The 11,708-nt window shown below is 47.5% G+C and overlaps 1 protein-coding gene across 1 annotated transcript in view; it reads right to left on the bottom strand.

Annotated features, from left to right (window-relative positions):
* Positions 1-3,312: 3,312 nt before the first annotated feature.
* Positions 3,313-11,708, bottom strand: part of ERN1 (endoplasmic reticulum to nucleus signaling 1) — a 94,570-nt gene continuing 86,174 nt past the window's right edge. The window contains exons 20-22 of the mRNA XM_032241985.1: positions 9,182-9,305; positions 8,686-8,753; positions 3,313-8,051 (exon numbers count right to left, since the gene is read on the bottom strand). Coding sequence (XP_032097876.1) covers positions 7,839-8,051; positions 8,686-8,753; positions 9,182-9,305 — 405 coding nt within the window. The 3' untranslated portion in view covers positions 3,313-7,838. The remainder of the gene's footprint in view (positions 8,052-8,685; positions 8,754-9,181; positions 9,306-11,708) is intronic.

Below are 11,708 nucleotides of genomic sequence, written 5' to 3'. Positions count from 1 at the left end.
TTTGGAGGCAGGGTCTGGCTTTGTTACCCAGGCTCAAGTGATCCTCCCACCTCAGCCTCCCAAGTAGCTGGGCTTACAGGCGCGTGCCACCACGCTCAGCTAATTTTTGTATTTTTAGTAGAGACAGTTTTCACCATGTTGGCCAGGATGCTGCTCTCGATCTCTTGTCTTTGTGATCTGCCCACCTTGGCTTCCCAAAGTGCTGGGATTACAGGGGTGAGCCACCTCGCCCGGCTCCCAATCTTTCATTTTTTTCAACAGACAGGGTTCACTATATTGCCCAGGCTGGCCTTGAACTTCTGGGCTCAAGTGACCCTCTTGCCTCATCCTCTAGAGTACCTGGGACTACAGGTGTGTGCCATCATACCGGCTTTATACGTTAACTTTTAAAAAGGCATATTGCTAAAAAGAGAGAAAAAAAAACAAGATTCAGACTAGTGTGCATAGTAAGTGCATTAAAAAATGGGAGAAAGAATATAAAATAAAATGTCTTTTTTTTTATTTTATTTTATTTATTTATTTATTTATTTATTTATTTATTTATTTTTGAGACGGAGTTTCGCTCTTGTTACCCAGGCTGGAGTGCAATGGCGCGATCTCGGCTCACCGCAACCTCCGCCTCCTGGGTTCAGGCAATTCTCCTGCCTCAGCCTCCTGAGTCGCTGGGATTATAGGCACACGCCACCATGCCCAGCTAATTTTTTGTATTTTTAGTAGAGATGGGGTTTCACCATGTTGACCAGGATGGTCTCGATCTCTTGACCTCGTGATCCACCCGCCTCGGCCTCCCACAGTGCTGGGATTACAGGCTTGAGCCACCGCGCCCGGCAAATAAAATGTCTTACCAATAAGTGCAGAGCAGTAAAAAATAAAAAAGAAAGAATATAAAGTCATGTTTGCTTAAACGACGACGACCCTCAAGTCTAGAGGACACAATCTACTTTGGTGGTGGATTTACCAGAAGGTTCCAGGGAAGGGAGAGAGAGGCTTTTCACCTTTTTATCGTTTTGGACTTTTGACTCCTAAGCAAAAATTACTCATTCAAACAATTTTAGAAGTTTAAATTAAGAAAGAATCCAGCCTGAGAACTGCTGCACTTGAATAGGTGAGTTCATGCCATTTACTTCTGTCATTTGAACTTTTCCTCTATCCTATATTTGTACTTCCCGTTTACCAGGATTTTCCCTCTTTCATAGGGTTAGTGGGTTGAATTTTGTTGTTCCATTCCCCACCTGGGCCCAGTAATTTGAAAGGTTCTGTCTGTCCTGCGGTCACCCCCCACTTAACCCGCCCACTGAAGCTCATTGTTTCACCATGTCTAGAGTTGGCCATTATCTATAACCTCCCACCAAGAAGGTCAAGAGCCCTTGCAGACATCTGCCTTCTACTCTTTCCCTCAGCATCCCTCTCCCTATATATTTTGGAATTTTAGACTCAAATTTGGCAGGGAGAAAGTTTTAAAGAGAAATTAATGGAAATACTTAATTTTAAATAATTTTACAACGTACGGTGGCTCCCACCTCTAATCTCAGAGCTTTAGGAGACCAAGGTGGGAGGATCACTTGAGCCCAGGAGTTTAAGACCCTATTTCAGAAAAAAAAAAAAAAAAAAATTAGCCAGGTGTGGTAGCATACAGGTAATCCCAGCTACTTGGGAGGCTGAGGCAGGAGGATCATTTGAGCCCAGGAGTTTGAGGCTGCAGTGAGCTATAATTGGGCCACTGTACTCTAGCCTGGGTGACACAGCAAAATTGTCTCTAAAATAAACAAACCTATACTTACCATCATGGGTCTTAACCCCATTACCTTCTTCTGAATTCCTTTTTATTATATATCTACCAGTAATTCCTTTGTTGTAGGTTTATGGGTGGTAATCTTTTCAAATTCTTTTATACTGTATTTGAAAATGTCGGCCAAGCATGGTGGCTTATGCCTCTAATTCCAGCACTTTGGGAGGCCAAGGTGGGAGGATTGCTTGTGCTCAGGAGTTTGAGACCAGCCTGGGCAACATAAGTGAGACCCTGTCTCTACAAAAATTTTTTTAAAAATTAGCTGGGCCTGGTGGCACTCACCTCTAGTCCCAGCTACTCAGGAGGCTGAAACAGGAGGATCGCTTAAGCCCAGGGTCTTGGAAAGAGTCCACATCCTGGCCTTTTCCAGCTCCATGTCCTCGTCCTCTTCCTTTCTGCAACCAATCAGATGTTTTGCACAGGACTGTGACCTTTGTAACTTCCCTTAAGCCTCTGGTTGGCTGCTGTCTGCAACCAACTGATTGCAGGCTACCACTTCATTTACATGAGGTGAGCATTAAGTAGCCAGTGGGAAGCTTCCAGTGGGTATGTGGACCCAAGATTCTGTATCTGGGCCCTGAGCCGCTGCTCAGTCCGCTCCCACACTGTGGAGTGTACTTTTGTTTTCAATAAATCCCTTTTATTCTTTTGTTGCTTCATTCTTTCTTTGCTTTTCTGGGAGTTTTGTCCAATTATTTGTTTAAAACACCAAGAACCTGGGCAGCTTGCAGTCACAACCCTCTACGGGTGACACAATGACACCTCGCCGCTCATTTTTTTGCCCTTGGAGTTGGCTGTGTCCAAAACTCTGCACCTCAGAGGTGTGTGTCCAGCGGTCACTCCTGGGGCCCTGGGAGGCGTGAGGGGAGCAGGATGGGATGGTAGCGAGTAGAGCCTGCAGAGGGCAGAAGCCAGCCTGGATGAAGCCCCTGCTAAGCTGTCCTGGGGCGGGTGGGCCCTTGGGGTCCTCCCTTGTAAGCTGCCCCCGGCCTGGTGCTGCAAAAGCAAGTGGAGCCTCATCTGACTTCTCCATAGAGAGGGCGCAGGCGAAGGAGCAGGCATGTTGGGAGGATCGCGAAGTCCAAGCAGACGTCAGCTGAGCTCATTCCACACGCCGCTGAGCCACTCTCTGGGGCACTCCCAGCCCTCTGTTGGCCTCAATAGCATTTCTCCCTTCCTGGGTTTCCTGGTCCAGTATCCCACCTACTATACACGTGTCCCGAACTCTGCTTTGGAGCCCAATTCTCACCATGTGGCATGTCTGTCCCAGCTGGCCATCTTCCTGGAATTCAGCCCAAATCAAATACTTTTGGGAACTTCCCGCAAGGTTTCAAAGAAGCTTTTCTGACACACGGCCACCATGGAGGGTGTTCCAGTCCCGGGCCCTGCTGTGGACATGAGGACACCCATCCCCCACGGGCTGAGCCAGCTACAAAGGCCTCACAGTCCAGCCCCGGCCATCCAGGAGGACAGTGAGCACAGCCTGAGAATGGTATTTGGATCTTTAAGAAAATGAGACTGACTCCAAAATCTAAAACTACCTTTATTGTGGTTGGCTCGACATGAGATGCCACAGTCACTCAGCAGAATTATAAAACTGTACAGGAGGTACAAAAATAGGCCGTTTAACTTAGATAATGACCCTCATGTCTTCAAGCTTTAAAAATACACATAAAAGTTGTACAATCTGGCAGTTTATAAAATATAAAGCTAAAAAGAGGATTTCGGGTTCCATCCACAAAGAGGACTGTATTATACAATTAACACATACTAATTAAACAATTAACCATCCATAAAGAAGACACAACGGCACAGAATTCTTAAAAATCACCTAAAAATAAACATTTTACCCCGACCAAATTAATCACCCTTTAGTAATAAGACTACTGTAAAGCATCCATCCCATGGAAGGTTACCGTGTCACTTTCCATTTTCCAGTTTTAAAATGGTCAGGGGTGTTGTTCAAAACAAATCTGATGTGTTTTAAGCAAGTACAGTTGTAACTGGATACATTTCAGAGTAAAAATTAAATAAATATAAATAGGTTAAATAAATAGGTCATTGCAAAAGAACACTACACAAGGTTTGCATCTGAGAATGCAGCGTAGGTAACTGGTAATGCTTTCCAGGTAAGTGGGGACTCCCCATCACAGCTTCAGGGACACTGAAAAGGAATACTGTATCCACCAAACACACACACAGTACACAGGGGAGGTGGGGGGCTTGGCTAAAGTGCCAGTTAAGGCTGTTCCAGTGGGAGGCTCATTGCAGACATGTTCTTTGTGGTTTTCCAATGTCTACAGAAAAGATTTAAGTGCCAGTACAAAAAATCAGAACCAGGGAAATCACTGTTTCATAAAGTAAACAAAGTAGAGGAGGGGAGCAGACACTCGGGTTTAAAGGATGATGTCCAAACCGGGAAGGTGGAATTTCGGCTTGCCTGGAGAGGACAACTGATGACTTCCTGCCAGGAGAAACCAAGGCCAGGACACAGGCAACTAAAATGACTCCAGGATGGTAAAGGAAGGAGCAAGGAAAAGAAATGCTGGGAAATACAAAGAAAGGCAATTTCAGACACGAAAAGCAGAGAGATAAAGTGAAATGGGGAACTTAAAGGGGCTCCTTGCAGGGTGCTGGGCTTTCTCTTCTAGCACAGAAGGCTGCGAAAGTGCAACTGTCCCCCATCCCAGATCGCAAGGCCGAAGATCCAATGGGCACACCACGAGGATCCAAGGAAAGGACAGAGAATGGAACTGCTCCGGGAACGTCAAACCTGGCCAAAGTCCGACTTCCTGAAAAGAAAGTGGCCAGAGGAGAAAGCTGTACAATCCAAAGCCCCTCATCTGCAGGTTTCATCAGCAACCAATTAATCTCTCTCACTGCAGCGAGAAAGAATTGCCAAAGATAACTGAATCGCATGCACACAAAACCTTACAAAGGCTCAGGGTCAACTCTGATAAGGCCCTTTCTTCTAGAGCTGGTGGGAAGAAACTGCCGGATCTGCCGGATGCACTCACCTGCAGATCTTCCAGAACATCTATCTGTAACTGATCAGAGTGATGTCTCCTTGGAAAGACCTCTGACCACCACTGGACTGAGAACACAGTGGAAGGGGAGAACACCTATGCACCCAGGATTTCATACTTGAGCCGCGAGATTGCTTTACGGCTAATCAAGGAATACCAATGCTCCTGAAGTGAAAATGCTTTGGTGCTTGTGGAGTGCTTCAAAACCAAAATTAAAAAGACTCAAGAAGCAACAAGAGAAATTCTGGGACACGTGCCCAGAGGTTCAATACAAGGTTCAAGACAAGATTTAAATAAATCAGTGTCCTTTGGATTCCTAACAGATGCGACCAAGTTCCGTCTTAAAGATGAAGATAGTGTACAATACTTCTGAAAAGTTCAACAGCCTTCCAGGATTGGAGAAGTCCCGTAACCTGAACTACAGATCAAACAGCTCAGCTGCAACATGATACGCAATGCTACAGAGCTATTCTGGCCTGAAGAAAAGAACTTTCCACTTGCTGAGCACAGTGGGAAACCAGAATTCTCGAGACTAGAACTGGATACACCAGATGATGCCCAAGGTGTTTTCCTGACAAGTACCCACAAGAGATCTCTTCAAACAATGCCGCCCCCCCCCCCCCCCCCCCCTTAGAAGACTGATGGGAACCTGGGCTTCTAAAGGTAATGAAGAGGAGGGACCAGAGGTGACTGGACCAGTTCCCACTGATTCCGGGACAGAAGAGATGCAAACTGCAAACACGCTCCCTTTCCCACACATGTAGGTTTCTTAGTGGCAGCAACACTTTTTTATTGTTGTCTCTCACCACAAGTTTTAGGAAAGCAGAAGTTTTGCCTGTCTTGTTCATCGCTGTATCCCCAGCACGCTATATCCTGCCTAGCTCAATACAGTAAGTCTTCAAATAAAATACACTGAATAAATGATTTCGAGAAATCTGGGTGGTTAGAAACTCATGATAAGCAGAAAAGGCATTTGAAACACTCGTCTCCAGGCAAGTTGGGCTAAAACAGGGAGATGACACAAAATTGGGCCACTAAAAATCACCTGGGTACTCCCAAAGAGAAAACCCTGGGCTGACAGTGAGGTGAGCAGCAGTCCCTGTGACAGTCCTGTTCAATCACTCGTGGCACCTTCTGATCCTGTCTCGGGTTACTGCCAAAGCCCACAGGTAAAGCGCCTTGCAGCCGTGTGGGGAGCTCTGTCTCAGGCCACCTGGCATGCGGCATCTGAGCAGCAAGAAACGCAGTCTGGCCACGTTTCTGAAAAATGCATAGCCTTGCTTAGAAGACGCCAAGGACACCGACCGAGGGACAAGGTTCCAAGGCCTAAGTGGGGTAATCAATGAGATTTAAGGATGTAGGATCATGTTAATAGTAAAGAAAAAGATCACTTTAGCTATGATGAAAGGAAGGGAGCCGAATTCTACAAAAGCAGAATAAGAGCTTTTGCTGAGTAACTATGATAAAAACACACAATCAGAAAACATCTTACGACATGAAGAAACAGTGATTTTTCTGTGAGTGAGTAAAATTCAACAATCCCATTCTTAATACTGAATGGAGTCTCTGAGTTCACCAGGCCTGAGCTGCAATGATCCCCCCACTGGCTGGAGAAAGTAAACAGACAGTATCTTACATGGTGTGCTGACTGCATTTTAACCTCTAAGGCTCTCGGGAGAGAAAAAACAAAGTTTTGCCTGAAATGAAAGCTAAAAATTACGTGAATTTTAGAAAAAAAAAAACATGGTACAAACATAATTTAGAGACTATTACTTTGATACTGTTTAATACATTTACATAGTGTTGCTATAACGTTTTACTCTTCAGCATTAGAGAATGTTCTATATATGAACACTCTTTCTTGAGGGCATGGTGACTTTTGGTACCACAAAAAATAGAAGATGTATTCTCTCTTGCATTTATTCTTCATGAGTAAGCTTCACATTTAGCTAACTTATGCTGATGCAGCATTCTACAGTATAATCAAAATCGAGTTATTAAAATTTGCCAAGAAAAACAAAGAAGCAGGCCCATGAAGCGCACAGTGAACCTGGCCTTGGCCACTCACCCTGGCCCTGACTCACCACGAGCCTCTTGTTCCATAAGCCTTGGGGACAGAGGAGGTTGACTGCCTACTTACTGGCCCAGGGCTTTCTCCTGGTGACCAGGAGGGTCCCATTCGGCAGCCTCCCTCTGGTCCTGAAGACTAGTCCCTGTCTGCTCTCCTTGAAGACCAGGGAACTCTTTACCTCTTGTCCCAAGTACTCCTGAACAACACCCCCAGATGGCCCCCAGGACACATCCACCAAAGGCCACTGTTCTAGCCACTGGCACTGAGCCACCACTGCCTCCAGAACAGAGCAGCCTCTTCATTTCTGAGAACTGCAGACGTGACCCCACCTGCTGGCATGCATAGCTGACCGGTCTCTAATGCCTCATGCTCACGGCTCCTGCTGCCTCTGCAGAAACACTAGTTAACAGTGACCTGGGCTACTATAAGGCAACTCCTACCCCAGGACAACACCCTCTGAACTCTGTCCTCCCCGTCTTCGGCATCCCTCACCTCACAAGTCCGGTCTCCAGTGAAGGCTGCACTTGGTGTGTCTCAGCCTAGCTGTCCCAGCATGCAAGCAAAATGCAGGACTCCCTCCTCTTCCTTCCTGAAAGGCCCATAGACTAACATTAAGCGGGAATTTTTTAAAAATGAAAGTCTGAAGCAAGTTTATCCAGTAGAAGGTTGGCAGGTGCTACTTGCACTATCTCTGAGACCCTCCTTTGCAGACATTCCTGACTGTAAGGCTTTGGGGCCAGCATCTTCCCAGCTCCCTGCAGGCCATGAGGGGCCACTTCTCCCACTTCCTGGGGTCAGCACTGTCTTCTGTGGGCTGCGGAGAAGGCAGCTCAAGGCACTTGGTTTGGGAAGCCTAGTCTCCCTGCAAAGCCGGGAGACGTCAAGCTCTGGACTGTGGTGACCAGATCTGTAGTCACAGCTGGGGCCACCAGAACAGAGGGGCCGCCCTGGCTCAGAGGGCATCTGGAGTCACTGGGGGCTGGGGCTCCAGGGGCTCGTGGAAGTAGTAGGGCTGGAAGAGTCTCTCGTGGCTGCACAGCTCCATGGCCCGGTAGGTGTGTGCGAGGAGGTGGGGGAAGCGAGATGTGAAGTAGCACACGAAGTCATCCGGGAGGGAGCCCAGCGTCTCCCGCACCTCCGGAGGCAGCTCCCTGTAGTGGTGCTTCTGTAAAGGGAGGTTTAGAGTTAGAAAGCTCAGAAAATGTTGGCAAAACACTCTTTCATCATGCAAAGAAGAGACAGAATGCTAGCGTTGGTTGGTGTTTGGTAAAGAAAAGGAAAAAAGGCTTATGTATCCAACAATCCAGCCCTGTCATCTCTCCTGCTTCCCTCACTGAGGAGGAGGCCTCGAAGTGAGCAAGGCCTGGCTGGTTCAGAGGGGGCTCAGGCCTTCTGTGATGGTCAGGACCTGGAGACACTCCTGGCCACCTCAGGAGGAGTAAAGAGATTGGAGTGTCTGTCCCAGCGGGGTCCCCACATTCAAGGCATATTTATACATGTTTATACACAGTGGCTGCATCAGGCAGGGAGAGGGACCCACAAAAGTCAGCAACCAGAGACCACGAGGGACACGGGCTGCAGAGCACTGCTTCCCAGAGCTTCACCAGCACCTACGTCCCTGAAAAGAAAACCAGCGCAAGGGAAGCAATAGCCTGCAGTTCGTCAAGTCCAGCTGAAGCCACCTAGCCCTTGAGAGATCAGTCAGTACAGATAAAGGGTTTATAAAGAATGGATGAAAGGAGGAAGGCGTGCAGGTCACAGCCACTCGGTCTCCTCCCCAGTGGTTACAAACTGCTTACCTTATTCCTCATGGCTCGGAGGAGATCTCTGACAGAACCACCTTTATAGGTCCTGAATTTACGCAGGTCTAGAAAAACATTGAGGGATGCAACGGGTAATCAAATTTTAAACTAATACATTTTAAAAGAAAACAATTCCTGGGCTGTGGGGATTAGGCAGATGGACTGGAAGGTGAGGTAACCCCAAACCCAGTCAGGGGAACAGATCCTCCCATCCAACCCAAGGGTGGTGTCTCCCTGACCCCACCTGGTGATTGCACCTAGATCAGAAATGACCACCTAGAGCATGACACCATCACTCACCTGTCACTCTAGGGAACAAAAATGAAATACACATCAGTGTAACCAAACCACAGAGGACACACCCAAGGAAGTCCCAAACCCGACAGGTAGGATCTGGAGCCTGAACAGCCTGGAGCGATAATTTCCATGTTTACTTCTTAGAAATGGCGGCAGCTTTCACAACGTGCCCTCTCACAGGCTGCAGTGTGATTACCTGTCTGGAGGGGGACGGTGATGTTCTCCCGCCAATCCATCTTCACCACAGCTCTCCCACCTCTCTCTAACTGCTTCACGATCGGGCCATCCAGGGATTCCTTTTCTATTCTGTCACTCACGTCCTGTGAGAGAAACAAGGGCAGCAGGTGATGGTCAGGGATGGAGACGCTGAGAGCTGCTTGACTGGCACTCTGAGGAACAGACAGTCACTGGCACAGGAGGCATCAAGGGATGACGGCCCCTAGGCCCAGACAGGAGCCTGCCCCAGAGCGGAGCAGCAGGCACTATGCCCCTGCCTCCCTCATCTATGACATTCCCTGTGAGCAGCCCTGTCTGTTCCTCACTGAGGACAGGCCCACAGAGACCTTCTCCATGACAGAGTTGCCACAGACACACACCTGCACATAGACCATGAACGCATCCCCCGAATCGCACATGTGCACACACATGCCACATGTACGGAGCCGCAAGTGCAATCCATATCCAATGAACCAAAATGAAAAAGAAAAGGAAAGCTCAGATGTGATGTGCATCCTGTGCTCTGTCTACTCACTGAAACAGGGTATGCTCAAGCCCGTCACTGGTGGAGGGGCACTACTCCTCCCTCCAACAGTACAAAAGACCAGGCCTTCTTCTCAAAGAGGAAATTTGGTGGCAAGAATACGGGTTCCAGAGGCTCCTGTCGGGATTAAACCTTGCTCTGCATTTGACTTTGGTAATAAGGAGACGGTCAGGAAGCACCCCAAGTACTGGACCCTTGAAGTCCCACAGAGGACACAGGGAGTGAAGCCCTGCCTACGTCAATGTTAAGTAGCCTTAGGAGACCCTTTGCTCTGGCAGCCTTTTCTGTGATGAACATGAAGCCAGACTGGCTGAACTCCTAACTTACATTTGTTAGAGAAAAGCTGTGGAGAGGTTACGTTGTCAACTTGGGTGCACTGGGAACATACATGTCTGAGCTGCAAAGCTGTTATGGCTGAATGACCCAGGTGGAGGCCACGTGTGTTCGAGAGACATACAACCTGGAGAGACTAAGCATTTAAATCCTGTCCCATGGTTGGGGAAGGTCCCTTTGTGTGAGTTTTATTCCTGTTCTATATTTTGTGACTGAAATGACCTGGCTAGTTTTCACAAGTCCCTTGAAGACATATGGACTTGAGAATTTTCACATTACATCCATGGACAGTGACTAATCCTAACGCTACAACAGGAAGATAGCATCAAACCCTCCCCCTCCCAATCTACCTGAATGCTTACTGAGCCTCCACCTCAGGCCAGGCGTTGTCCTCTCTAGGAGGCAGGGACACAGTAGTGAATGCAGCGGTCAAACACCCTGTCCTCGAGGAGCTTACATTCTGGGGGCTTCCCTCTGGCCAAGGCCCCAGTCAGACTCCAGGAGAGCATGATGGTCACTTCTGAGTCTGGTGCTCACCAAGGTGCACTCTGCCCGGACCCAAGGAGAAAAGCACAGTCCCACAAGCCTGCTCTTCAGAGCCATGTGCTGGGCAGGAGGTGTTTGGGTGAGTTGTGCTCAATTCATACCATGGAAGACTTTGAAAAACACATCACCTCTCCAAAGCCACCTGACATTGTCACAAAGCTTTAAAACAGTCAAATCACCAAAGGATTTCTAACTTTGCAGAACCTATTTTAAGCAAATTGAGATCTGGGCAAAGACTATGTAAAAGATGACTGAAAGAAATACAATATAAGAAAGCACTGAAATTTATGACACTTGGGCTGGGCGTGGCGACTCACGCCTATAATCCCAGCATTTTGGGAGGCTGAGGCGGGCAGATCACTTGAGGTTGGGAGTTCAAGACCAGTCAGGCCAGCATGGAAACCCCGTCTCTAATAAAAATACAAAAAAAGTTAGCCAGGCATGGTGGTACATGTTTGTAATCCCAGCTACTCGGGAAGCTGAGGCAGGAGAATCACTTGAACCCAGGAGGCGGAGGTTGCAGTGAGCCAAGATCGCACCACTGCACTCCAGCCTGGGTGACAGAGTGAGATACTGTCTCAAAAAAAAAAAAAAAAAAAAAAAATTAAAAATAAATAAACTTATGACACTTGAATGAAATTATATGATGCCTGAGATTTGCTTTGAAATAACCTGGGGTGGGGACAGGGTGAATGTTAATACTTGTGGAACCTGGGGGACGAATAAAGGAGTGCTTGCTATTAGTGTTTAAACTTTTATGTATTACATATTTGGACATTCCATAATATAAAACTTAACAATTATGACACATCCATATGAGTAGAATACTTTAGTCAATAGCTTTAGAACTTTAACATAAAAGATACTTAGAGGCCGGGCGCGGTGGCTCAAGCCTGTAATCCCAGCACTTTGGGAGGCCGAGGCGGGCGGATCACGAGGTCAAGAGATCGAGACCATCCTGGTCAACATGGTGAAACCCCGTCTCTACTAAAACTACAAAAAATTAGCTGGGCATGGTGGCGCGTGCCTGTAATCCCAGCTACTCAGGAGGCTGAGGCAGGAGAATTGCCTGAACCTAGGAGGC

Source organism: Sapajus apella, unplaced genomic scaffold (genome assembly GCF_009761245.1).
Source record: "Sapajus apella isolate SASKATOON/1434 unplaced genomic scaffold, GSC_monkey_1.0 scaffold48, whole genome shotgun sequence".
NCBI classification, from domain to species: domain Eukaryota; kingdom Metazoa; phylum Chordata; class Mammalia; order Primates; family Cebidae; genus Sapajus; species Sapajus apella.
Note: the sequence above shows the minus strand (reverse complement) of the source record. Positions and strands in the feature narration are given on the sequence as shown.